The sequence below is a fragment of the Lampris incognitus genome, chromosome 16 (genome assembly GCF_029633865.1).
Source record: "Lampris incognitus isolate fLamInc1 chromosome 16, fLamInc1.hap2, whole genome shotgun sequence".
In the NCBI taxonomy this organism is placed as follows: domain Eukaryota; kingdom Metazoa; phylum Chordata; class Actinopteri; order Lampriformes; family Lampridae; genus Lampris; species Lampris incognitus.
The window spans coordinates 1,419,055-1,432,296 of record NC_079226.1 but is presented as its reverse complement, the minus strand read 5'-3'; the positions used below and the strand labels follow the sequence as shown (position 1 = coordinate 1,432,296).

At 43.5% G+C, this 13,242-nt stretch overlaps 1 protein-coding gene across 1 annotated transcript in view; it reads left to right on the top strand.

The window, feature by feature from the left end:
* Positions 1–13,242, top strand: part of sec23a (Sec23 homolog A, coat complex II component) — a 108,226-nt gene that overhangs the window by 47,631 nt on the left and 47,353 nt on the right. The window contains exon 12 of the mRNA XM_056295864.1: positions 2,749–2,838. Within this exon, the coding sequence (XP_056151839.1) occupies positions 2,749–2,838 (90 nt within the window). The remainder of the gene's footprint in view (positions 1–2,748; positions 2,839–13,242) is intronic.

The window sequence follows — 13,242 nt, the reverse complement described above, 5'->3', positions numbered from 1 at the left end:
ATCACAGTGTACTATTACATAACCATTACCAGTTGTAGTGGTCCTCATCATAGTGTACTATTACATTACCATTACCACTTGTAGTGGTCCTCATCATAGTGTACTATTACATAACCATTACCAGTTGTAGTGGTCCTCATCATAGTGTACTATTACATAACCACTACCAGTTGTAATTGTCCTCATCATAGTGTACTATTACATAACCTTTACCAGTTGTAGTTGTCCTCATCATAGTGTACTATTACATAACCATTACCAGTTGTAGTGATCCTCATCATAGTGTACTATTACATAACCATTACCAGTTGTAGTGGTCCTCATCATAGTGTACTATTACATAACCATTACCAGTTGTAGTGATCCTCATCATAGTGTACTATTACATAACCATTACCACTTGTAGTGGTCCTCATCATAGTGTTCTATTACATAACCATTACCAGTTGTAGTGATCCTCATCATAGTGTACTATTACATAACCATTACCAGTTGTAGTGGTCCTCATCATAGTGTACTATTACATAACCATTACCAGTTGTAGTGGTCTTCATCATAGTGTACTATTACATAACCATTACCAGTTGTAGTGATCCTCATCATAGTGTTCTATTACATAACCATTACCAGTTGTAGTGATCCTCATCATAGTGTACTATTACATAACCATTACCAGTTGTAGTGGTCCTCATCATAGTGTACTATTACATAACCATTACCAGTTGTAGTGATCCTCATCATAGTGTACTTGATCTTTTTGACCCCATTTGAAAGTGTTTGACTGTTAAGTGTGGAATAATGACCCTTAGCATACAATATTATAGGGTGGCATGGTGACACAGTGGTTAACGTGGTTGCCTCACAGCAAGAAGGTCCTTGGTTTGAGCCCCGGGGTAGTCCAACCTTGGGGGTCGTCCTCTGTGTGGAGTGTGCATGTTCTCCCCGTGTCTGCATGGGTTTCCTCCGGGGGCTCCATTTTCTCCCACAGTCCAAAGACATGTAGGTCAGGTGAATAGGCCCTACTAAATTGTCCGTAGGTGTGAATGTGTATGTGTTGGCCCTGTGTGATGGCCTGGCGGCCTGGCCAGGGTGTCTCTCTGCCTGCTACCCAGTGACTGCTGGGGTAGGCTCCAGCATCCCCGCGACCCTGAGAGCAGGAGAAGCGGTTTGGATAATGGAAAAAAAATGACTGAAAACCTACCTTTTTACGAAGGCCTGTGGTCTGTAGTCTTTTGATCTTTGTTTTAATCTTTTTTTTCCTTATCTAGTGTAAAGTGTCATTGGGTTCCTTGAAAGGCGCTATACAAAGCTAAGTTGTTGTTGTTACGTTGTAGTGGTGATGGATTAAGTGGAGATGTAGAGCTGGATGTAATTGGTGTAGCAGTGGAAGTGGAGGCCCTGACGACACACGATTTTACCAAGGGGGCACATTTAAAGAATGAACAGGAGGACGACTAGGCACCGAACCCTGGGGGACACCTTGGAACAGGGGAGCGGTGAAGAAGGTTCAGTTGTTAATGCTGATGAACTGTTGTTTGTTTGTAAGATATGACTTCAGCCAGGAGAGAGTGGTATCGGTGATGTTGAGGGAGGATTCAGGGTGGGAGAGAAGAATGGTGTGGTTTATGGTGTCGAAAGCTGCAGTGAGATCAAGGAGGATGAGAATGCTGTGGTGGCCAGAGTCTGAGGGGAAGAGAAGGCCACTGGTGATTTTAAGGAGGGCTGCTTCTGGGCTGTGGTGTGAGCGGGAACCAGATTGAAATGGTTTGAACAGGTCGTTGGATGAAGTGAGTTTTACATTGGGAGGCAGCAACACGTTCCAGTATTTTGGACAGAAAGGGGAGATTCGAGATGGGGCAGAAGTTGCTCATAATATCAGGGTAGAGTCCAGGTTTCTTGAGGATGGGGGTGACAGCAGCCAGTTAAAGTGTATGGGGGACTGAACCAGAGCTGAAGGAGGAGTTAATGATTTCTGTATGAGTGAGGAGATAGCTGGGAGACAAAATTGGATGGGATGGGATCCAGAAGACAAGTGGAACTTCTCATTCCTACCGTAAGGTTGGACAGCTCTATTGGGGACACAGGGAAGAACTTTGACAGGAGCTGGGTGGTAAAGGTTAGGGAGCTGCAGAAGGCAGGGGAGGTGGTTTGGTTACTGATTGATTGATTAATGGTGCCAGTTTTAGTTTGAAAAAAATGAAAGATTTGCACTTGTTAACTGTGACGGAACCGGAGGTATTGTCACTGGGTTTGAGAAGTTAGTTTATTGTGGAGAAGAGAGCCTTGGTGTTGGTGGAGCCAGGGTATATGAGGTGTGAGTAGTAGGTGGACTGGACTGTGATGAGAGCATGTTTGTACTGTCGAGGGTAGTCTGTGTAGCCTTGGAGATGCGCTGTTAAACCAGCTTTCTTGCAGACTTTCAAGCTGGTTTAGCACTATATTTTAGATTTTACTTCATTAATAACACGTCAGTGGAACATCACTTATGTTGGCTGTGGGAACATGCTGTTAGAGCTTATGGGTTCACAACAGTAATATTGTTCAGGAACAGGTGTGTGAGCATCTTTTATAATCCAGACATTACTGATGACTGTCAAGGGGGTCAAGGCACTGTCTATACCTAAGTGATGACTCCATCCAGCTGTGGGATATCACTATTATCAAACAGCTGTGTATATATCTGGTATAATTATGCCATAACTTCAGGATGCTTTTTAAAAGTAAATCTAATAACTTGTGTTTCTACAGGAGATTGGGACAGGGGGAACATGTCAGTGGAAGATCTGTGGTCTGGACCCGAGCACAACGCTAGCGCTCTACTTTGAAGTGGTGAACCAGGTATGATCCCAAACCCTCTGGGCTCTGACTATCACAGGGTCTGTAGATTGAGTGTTGCAGATGGAAGTCCGTGCATAGCAGCTTCATCAGCCATTGGTTCTGATCACATTGACTGATGATATAAAGACGGATGTGGACCCAGTTCTACTCAAGCTCTATGGTAGAACGTGCAAAAATGAATTATGTCTTTCCTCTAACATCCAATAATTCAATTCAGTTCAATTCAATTCACTTTATTGTCATTAAAAACAATGTGCAGGCACATGTTAAAAATGAAGTGGGGGCTGTGGCTTCACCAAACTTTGCAAGACAGACACAGACAAACACAGCAAACACAGTAGAAGATATACACGTTGTCGTCGTTGGCATCTCTCATGTCCAAGGATCCATTCCAAGAGATTAAGGTGTGTGCTTAAAACGAAGATGGCTTGACAGTCCAAGGTGAAAATAGAAGAGGCTGGAACAGTGTGGACAGGGGATAGTAGGGGGTGGACCCATTCCTGCGGCTCTGTTCTTAGCAAAAAAAATTTTTAAATGGTAATGATGCTTGCATCTCTGAAATCAGCTGGGGCGGTCCGGGTTTCCCAGATCTGCAGGATGATTTCGTACAGTCGCTTCTGAAGAGGTAGTCCTCCATACTTGTACAGTACTGCAGGGATTCCATCAGGGCCAGCCGCTTTGTTGTTGCGCATCTGAGCGATCACTGTTTGAAGCTTCTTGGTGGAAAGAGGTGCAGACATTCACGGTTTTTGCGGCAGAGTAGGTAGGCCATCAAGGCAGTCCGGAGACGCTCGTGATGGTTTGCAGAGGAGCTGGTGGAATTGCTGTTTCCATTGTTGATTGATGGCTACGTCGTCCCTCAGAATTGTTACACTGTCCTCTGCTTTCATTGTTGTTGGTGCGGTCTTGATGGGCCCGTAGATGGCACGGGTAGCAGAGAAACAGTCGTAGAGTTGGTTCTGGTCTGCGTAGCCCTGGATCTCAAGGGCTTTACTTTCCCACCAAGCATCCCTCATGGAGTAGAGTTGAGCTTGGGTGTTAGACATCAGTTTCTTGTAGTGCTCTTCTTTCGTCTTGGAGGTTCTATCTCTCCCAGGAGAGACGAGCTTGATTCTTTGTGCTAATCAGGTTGAAAATTCCTGGTTGTTGTTATCAAATCTATCCTGGTGATGTTTTTTCAGAATACCAATTTCAGCTTCAGCTACAGCGAGGAGGGTCGTTTTAGGTTTATCCAGTTTGATATAGGGTTGTTTTCGATGAGGGCAACATCATTCAGGACTTCCGTGACCTTATTCCGGAAGCTTCTTCTTACACTGACATCTTCAAGATTTCGGATGTCGATTTTCTTTAGCGGGATGGTCATGGCAGGGCGTCTAGGCTTGGGTTTGAGTTGCAGATGGAGCTTGGAGATGACCAGCCTATGATCGGTCCAACAATCGTCAGCATGCGGGAGTGCCTTGGTGACTGGGACATTGGATCGGTCCTTCATGCGTACGATCACAAAGTCAATGAGATGCCAGTGGTGGGATCGCGGCTGCATCCAGGTAGTTTTCTGGCTCATTTTGAGTTGGAAGATAGTATTTGTGATGATGAGGCCATGTTCTGCACAGGAGAAGGCTTCCATTTGAGATGCATTTACCAACTCCATGCTTCCCAATAATGTTGCTCCATGTTGTACTGTCTATGCCAATACGAGCGTTGAAGTCACCCATAAGGATGAGCTTGTCAGCTGTTGGAACAGTGGAAATAGTTTTTGATAGGGTGTAGTAGAAAGCTATTTTCTCCTCATCATCAGCATCAAGAGTTGGAGCATAAGTGCTGATGGCAGTCAGGAAGTATCCATTTTGAAGTGGTAATCTGATGGAGATAATACGTTCGTTAATGCAGACAGGTGTTAGATTCAAGATATACACACACGAAGACCAAAAGCTAAAAATAAGTTAAAAAATAGCAAGAGTACAAAATATTTAAAAATATCTACAGACATTCAGTGGGTAGCCAGGTTCAGGCGGGCAACAGCTTGTGGAAAGAAGCTGTTTTTGAGCCTGGTAGTGCGGGCTCTGAGGCTCCTGAAGCGTCTCCCAGAGCGCAGAGGGGAGAACAGTCCATGGTTGGGGTGGGTGGGATCTCTGCTGATCTCATCTTCTGAACAAAGAGCTTTATGTAGACATGCTCTGTGTAAGGTCTGCTCATATAGTCACCTGTCAGTCTCCTCTTCTGAACAAAGAGCTTTATGTAGACATGCTCTGTGTAAGGTCTGCTCATATAGTCACCTGTCAGTCTCCTCTTCTGAACAAAGAGCTTTATGTAGACATGCTCTGTGTAAGGTCTGCTCATATAGTCACCAGTCAGTCTCCTCTTCTGAACAAAGAGCTTTATGTAGACATGCTGTCAGTAAGGTCTGCTCATATAGTCACCAGTCAGTCTCCTCTTCTGAACAAAGAGCTTTATGTAGACATGCTCTGTGTAAGGTCTGCTCATATAGTCACCTGTCAGTCTCCTCTTCTGAACAAAGAGCTTTATGTAGACATGCTCTGTGTAAGGTCTGCTCATATAGTCACCAGTCAGTCTCCTCTTCTGAACAAAGAGCTTTATGTAGACATGCTCTCAGTAAGGTCTGCTCATATAGTCACCAGTCAGTCTCCTCTTCTGAACAAAGAGCTTTATGTAGACATGCTCTCAGTAAGGTCTGCTCATATAGTCACCTGTCAGTCTCCTCTTCTGAACAAAGAGCTTTATGTAGACATGCTCTCTGTAAGGTCTGCTCATATAGTCACCTGTCAGTCTCCTCTTCTGAACAAAGAGCTTTATGTAGAAATGCTGTCAGTAAGGTCTGCTCATATAGTCACCAGTCAGTCTCCTCTTCTGAACAAAGAGCTTTATGTAGACATGCTGTCAGTAAGGTCTGCTCATATAGTCACCAGTCAGTCTCCTCTTCTGAACAAAGAGCTTTATGTAGACATGCTGTCAGTAAGGTCTGCTCATATAGTCACCTGTCAGTCTCCTCTTCTGAACAAAGAGCTTTATGTAGACATGCTCTCTGTAAGGTCTGCTCATATAGTCACCAGTCAGTCTCCTCTTCTGAACAAAGAGCTTTATGTAGACATGCTGTCAGTAAGGTCTGCTCATATAGTCACCTGTCAGTCTCCTCTTCTGAACAAAGAGCTTTATGTAGACATGCTCTCAGTAAGGTCTGCTCATATAGTCACCTGTCAGTCTCCTCTTCTGAACAAAGAGCTTTATGTAGACATGCTCTGTGTAAGGTCTGCTCATATAGTCACCTGTCAGTCTCCTCTTCTGAACAAAGAGCTTTATGTAGACATGCTCTGTGTAAGGTCTGCTCATATAGTCACCTGTCAGTCTCCTCTTCTGAACAAAGAGCTTTATGTAGACATGCTCTGTGTAAGGTCTGCTCATATAGTCACCTGTCAGTCTCCTCTTCTGAACAAAGAGCTTTATGTAGAAATGCTGTCAGTAAGGTCTGCTCATATAGTCACCTGTCAGTCTCCTCTTCTGAACAAAGAGCTTTATGTAGACATGCTCTCAGTAAGGTCTGCTCATATAGTCACCTGTCAGTCTCCTCTTCTGAACAAAGAGCTTTATGTAGACATGCTCTCAGTAAGGTCTGCTCATATAGTCACCTGTCAGTCTCCTCTTCTGAACAAAGAGCTTTATGTAGACATGCTCTGTGTAAGGTCTGCTCATATAGTCACCTGTCAGTCTCCTCTTCTGAACAAAGAGCTTTATGTAGACATGCTCTCAGTAAGGTCTGCTCATATAGTCACCTGTCAGTCTCCTCTTCTGAACAAAGAGCTTTATGTAGACATGCTCTGTGTAAGGTCTGCTCATATAGTCACCTGTCAGTCTCCTCTTCTGAACAAAGAGCTTTATGTAGACATGCTCTGTGTAAGGTCTGCTCATATAGTCACCTGTCAGTCTCCTCTTCTGAACAAAGAGCTTTATGTAGACATGCTCTCAGTAAGGTCTGCTCATATAGTCACCTGTCAGTCTCCTCTTCTGAACAAAGAGCTTTATGTAGACATGCTCTGTGTAAGGTCTGCTCATATAGTCACCTGTCAGTCTCCTCTTCTGAACAAAGAGCTTTATGTAGAAATGCTGTCAGTAAGGTCTGCTCATATAGTCACCTGTCAGTCTCCTCTTCTGAACAAAGAGCTTTATGTAGACATGCTCTGTGTAAGGTCTGCTCATATAGTCACCTGTCAGTCTCCTCTTCTGAACAAAGAGCTTTATGTAGACATGCTCTGTGTAAGGTCTGCTCATATAGTCACCTGTCAGTCTCCTCTTCTGAACAAAGAGCTTTATGTAGAAATGCTCTCAGTAAGGTCTGCTCATATAGTCACCTGTCAGTCTCCTCTTCTGAACAAAGAGCTTTATGTAGACATGCTCTGTGTAAGGTCTGCTCATATAGTCACCTGTCAGTCTCCTCTTCTGAACAAAGAGCTTTATGTAGACATGCTCCTAGTAAGGTCTGCTCATATAGTCACCTGTCAGTCTCCTCTTCTGAACAAAGAGCTTTATGTAGACATGCTCTGTGTAAGGTCTGCTCATATAGTCACCAGTCAGTCTCCTCTTCTGAACAAAGAGCTTTATGTAGATATGCTCTCAGTAAGGTCTGCTCATATAGTCACCTGTCAGTCTCCTCTTCTGAACAAAGAGCTTTATGTAGACATGCTGTCAGTAAGGTCTGCTCATATAGTCACCTGTCAGTCTCCTCTTCTGAACAAAGAGCTTTATGTAGACATGCTGTCAGTAAGGTCTGCTCATATAGTCACCTGTCAGTCTCCTCTTCTGAACAAAGAGCTTTATGTAGAAATGCTGTCAGTAAGGTCTGCTCATATAGTCACCTGTCAGTCTCCTCTTCTGAACAAAGAGCTTTATGTAGAAATGCTCTCAGTAAGGTCTGCTCATATAGTCACCTGTCAGTCTCTTCTGAACAAAGAGCTTTATGTAGACATGCTCTGTGTAAGGTCTGCTCATATAGTCACCTGTCAGTCTCCTCTTCTGAACAAAGAGCTTTATGTAGACATGCTCTCAGTAAGGTCTGCTCATATAGTCACCTGTCAGTCTCCTCTTCTGAACAAAGAGCTTTATGTAGACATGCTCTCAGTAAGGTCTGCTCATATAGTCACCTGTCAGTCTCCTCTTCTGAACAAAGAGCTTTATGTAGACATGCTCTGTGTAAGGTCTGCTCATATAGTCACCTGTCAGTCTCCTCTTCTGAACAAAGAGCTTTATGTAGACATGCTCTGTGTAAGGTCTGCTCATATAGTCACCTGTCAGTCTCCTCTTCTGAACAAAGAGCTTTATGTAGAAATGCTGTCAGTAAGGTCTGCTCATATAGTCACCTGTCAGTCTCCTCTTCTGAACAAAGAGCTTTATGTAGACATGCTCTCAGTAAGGTCTGCTCATATAGTCACCTGTCAGTCTCCTCTTCTGAACAAAGAGCTTTATGTAGACATGCTGTCAGTAAGGTCTGCTCATATAGTCACCTGTCAGTCTCCTCTTCTGAACAAAGAGCTTTATGTAGACATGCTGTCAGTAAGGTCTGCTCATATAGTCACCTGTCAGTCTCCTCTTCTGAACAAAGAGCTTTATGTAGACATGCTCTCAGTAAGGTCTGCTCATATAGTCACCTGTCAGTCTCCTCTTCTGAACAAAGAGCTTTATGTAGACATGCTCTGTGTAAGGTCTGCTCATATAGTCACCTGTCAGTCTCCTCTTCTGAACAAAGAGCTTTATGTAGACATGCTCTCAGTAAGGTCTGCTTGTATAGTCACCTGTCAGTCTCCTCTTCTGAACAAAGAGCTTTATGTAGACATGCTCTCAGTAAGGTCTGCTCATATAGTCACCTGTCAGTCTCCTCTTCTGAACAAAGAGCTTTATGTAGAAATGCTGTCAGTAAGGTCTGCTCATATAGTCACCTGTCAGTCTCCTCTTCTGAACAAAGAGCTTTATGTAGACATGCTCTCAGTAAGGTCTGCTCATATAGTCACCTGTCAGTCTCCTCTTCTGAACAAAGAGCTTTATGTAGACATGCTCTGTGTAAGGTCTGCTCATATAGTCACCTGTCAGTCTCCTCTTCTGAACAAAGAGCTTTATGTAGACATGCTCTCAGTAAGGTCTGCTCATATAGTCACCTGTCAGTCTCCTCTTCTGAACAAAGAGCTTTATGTAGACATGCTCTGTGTAAGGTCTGCTCATATAGTCACCTGTCAGTCTCCTCTTCTGAACAAAGAGCTTTATGTAGACATGCTCTGTGTAAGGTCTGCTCATATAGTCACCTGTCAGTCTCCTCTTCTGAACAAAGAGCTTTATGTAGACATGCTCTGTGTAAGGTCTGCTCATATAGTCACCTGTCAGTCTCCTCTTCTGAACAAAGAGCTTTATGTAGACATGCTCTGTGTAAGGTCTGCTCATATAGTCACCTGTCAGTCTCCTCTTCTGAACAAAGAGCTTTATGTAGACATGCTCTCAGTAAGGTCTGCTCATATAGTCACCAGTCAGTCTCCTCTTCTGAACAAAGAGCTTTATGTAGACATGCTCTCAGTAAGGTCTGCTCATATAGTCACCTGTCAGTCTCCTCTTCTGAACAAAGAGCTTTATGTAGACATGCTGTCAGTAAGGTCTGCTCATATAGTCACCTGTCAGTCTCCTCTTCTGAACAAAGAGCTTTATGTAGAAATGCTGTCAGTAAGGTCTGCTCATATAGTCACCTGTCAGTCTCTTCTGAACAAAGAGCTTTATGTAGACATGCTCTGTGTAAGGTCTGCTCATATAGTCACCTGTCAGTCTCCTCTTCTGAACAAAGAGCTTTATGTAGACATGCTCTCAGTAAGGTCTGCTCATATAGTCACCTGTCAGTCTCCTCTTCTGAACAAAGAGCTTTATGTAGACATGCTCTGTGTAAGGTCTGCTCATATAGTCACCTGTCAGTCTCCTCTTCTGAACAAAGAGCTTTATGTAGACATGCTCTCAGTAAGGTCTGCTCATATAGTCACCTGTCAGTCTCCTCTTCTGAACAAAGAGCTTTATGTAGACATGCTCTCAGTAAGGTCTGCTCATATAGTCACCTGTCAGTCTCCTCTTCTGAACAAAGAGCTTTATGTAGACATGCTGTCAGTAAGGTCTGCTCATATAGTCACCTGTCAGTCTCCTCTTCTGAACAAAGAGCTTTATGTAGACATGCTGTCAGTAAGGTCTGCTCATATAGTCACCTGTCAGTCTCCTCTTCTGAACAAAGAGCTTTATGTAGACATGCTCTCAGTAAGGTCTGCTCATATAGTCACCTGTCAGTCTCCTCTTCTGAACAAAGAGCTTTATGTAGACATGCTCTGTGTAAGGTCTGCTCATATAGTCACCTGTCAGTCTCCTCTTCTGAACAAAGAGCTTTATGTAGACATGCTCTCAGTAAGGTCTGCTTGTATAGTCACCTGTCAGTCTCCTCTTCTGAACAAAGAGCTTTATGTAGACATGCTCTCAGTAAGGTCTGCTCATATAGTCACCTGTCAGTCTCCTCTTCTGAACAAAGAGCTTTATGTAGACATGCTCTGTGTAAGGTCTACTCATATAGTCACCTGTCAGTCTCCTCTTCTGAACAAAGAGCTTTATGTAGACATGCTGTCAGTAAGGTCTGCTCATATAGTCACCTGTCAGTCTCCTCTTCTGAACAAAGAGCTTTATGTAGACATGCTCTGTGTAAGGTCTGCTCATATAAGTCACCTGTCAGTCTCCTCTTCTGAACAAAGAGCTTTATGTAGACATGCTGTCAGTAAGGTCTGCTCATATAGTCACCTGTCAGTCTCCTCTTCTGAACAAAGAGCTTTATGTAGACATGCTCTGTGTAAGGTCTGCTCATATAGTCACCTGTCAGTCTCCTCTTCTGAACAAAGAGCTTTATGTAGACATGCTCTGTGTAAGGTCTGCTCATATAGTCACCTGTCAGTCTCCTCTTCTGAACAAAGAGCTTTATGTAGAAATGCTGTCAGTAAGGTCTGCTCATATAGTCACCTGTCAGTCTCCTCTTCTGAACAAAGAGCTTTATGTAGACATGCTCTGTGTAAGGTCTGCTCATATAGTCACCTGTCAGTCTCCTCTTCTGAACAAAGAGCTTTATGTAGACATGCTCTGTGTAAGGTCTGCTCATATAGTCACCTGTCAGTCTCCTCTTCTGAACAAAGAGCTTTATGTAGACATGCTCTCAGTAAGGTCTGCTCATATAGTCACCTGTCAGTCTCCTCTTCTGAACAAAGAGCTTTATGTAGACATGCTCTCAGTAAGGTCTGCTCATATAGTCACCTGTCAGTCTCCTCTTCTGAACAAAGAGCTTTATGTAGAAATGCTGTCAGTAAGGTCTGCTCATATAGTCACCTGTCAGTCTCCTCTTCTGAACAAAGAGCTTTATGTAGAAATGCTGTCAGTAAGGTCTGCTCATATAGTCACCTGTCAGTCTCCTCTTCTGAACAAAGAGCTTTATGTAGACATGCTCTGTGTAAGGTCTGCTCATATAGTCACCAGTCAGTCTCCTCTTCTGAACAAAGAGCTTTATGTAGAAATGCTCTCAGTAAGGTCTGCTCATATAGTCACCTGTCAGTCTCCTCTTCTGAACAAAGAGCTTTATGTAGACATGCTCTGTGTAAGGTCTGCTCATATAGTCACCTGTCAGTCTCCTCTTCTGAACAAAGAGCTTTATGTAGACATGCTCTGTGTAAGGTCTGCTCATATAGTCACCTGTCAGTCTCCTCTTCTGAACAAAGAGCTTTATGTAGACATGCTCTCAGTAAGGTCTGCTCATATAGTCACCTGTCAGTCTCCTCTTCTGAACAAAGAGCTTTATGTAGACATGCTCTCTGTAAGGTCTGCTCATATAGTCACCTGTCAGTCTCCTCTTCTGAACAAAGAGCTTTATGTAGAAATGCTGTCAGTAAGGTCTGCTCATATAGTCACCTGTCAGTCTCCTCTTCTGAACAAAGAGCTTTATGTAGACATGCTCTGTGTAAGGTCTGCTCATATAGTCACCTGTCAGTCTCCTCTTCTGAACAAAGAGCTTTATGTAGACATGCTCTCAGTAAGGTCTGCTCATATAGTCACCTGTCAGTCTCCTCTTCTGAACAAAGAGCTTTATGTAGACATGCTCTCTGTAAGGTCTGCTCATATAGTCACCTGTCAGTCTCCTCTTCTGAACAAAGAGCTTTATGTAGACATGCTCTGTGTAAGGTCTGCTCATATAGTCACCTGTCAGTCTCCTCTTCTGAACAAAGAGCTTTATGTAGACATGCTCTGTGTAAGGTCTGCTCATATAGTCACCAGTCAGTCTCCTCTTCTGAACAAAGAGCTTTATGTAGACATGCTCTCAGTAAGGTCTGCTCATATAGTCACCTGTCAGTCTCCTCTTCTGAACAAAGAGCTTTATGTAGACATGCTCTCAGTAAGGTCTGCTCATATAGTCACCTGTCAGTCTCCTCTTCTGAACAAAGAGCTTTATGTAGACATGCTCTGTGTAAGGTCTGCTCATATAGTCACCTGTCAGTCTCCTCTTCTGAACAAAGAGCTTTATGTAGACATGCTCTGTGTAAGGTCTGCTCATATAGTCACCAGTCAGTCTCCTCTTCTGAACAAAGAGCTTTATGTAGACATGCTCTCAGTAAGGTCTGCTCATATAGTCACCTGTCAGTCTCCTCTTCTGAACAAAGAGCTTTATGTAGACATGCTCTGTGTAAGGTCTGCTCATATAGTCACCTGTCAGTCTCCTCTTCTGAACAAAGAGCTTTATGTAGACATGCTCTGTGTAAGGTCTGCTCATATAGTCACCAGTCAGTCTCCTCTTCTGAACAAAGAGCTTTATGTAGACATGCTCTGTGTAAGGTCTGCTCATATAGTCACCTGTCAGTCTCCTCTTCTGAACAAAGAGCTTTATGTAGAAATGCTCTCAGTAAGGTCTGCTCATATAGTCACCTGTCAGTCTCCTCTTCTGAACAAAGAGCTTTATGTAGACATGCTCTCTGTAAGGTCTGCTCATATAGTCACCTGTCAGTCTCCTCTTCTGAACAAAGAGCTTTATGTAGACATGCTCTGTGTAAGGTCTGCTCATATAGTCACCTGTCAGTCTCCTCTTCTGAACAAAGAGCTTTATGTAGACATGCTCTTAGTAAGGTCTGCTCATATAGTCACCTGTCAGTCTCCTCTTCTGAACAAAGAGCTTTATGTAGACATGCTCTTAGTAAGGTCTGCTCATATAGTCACCTGTCAGTCTCCTCTTCTGAACAAAGAGCTTTATGTAGACATGCTCTCAGTAAGGTCTGCTCATATAGTCACCTGTCAGTCTCCTCTTCTGAACAAAGAGCTTTATGTAGAAATGCTCTCAGTAAGGTCTGCTCATATAGTCAC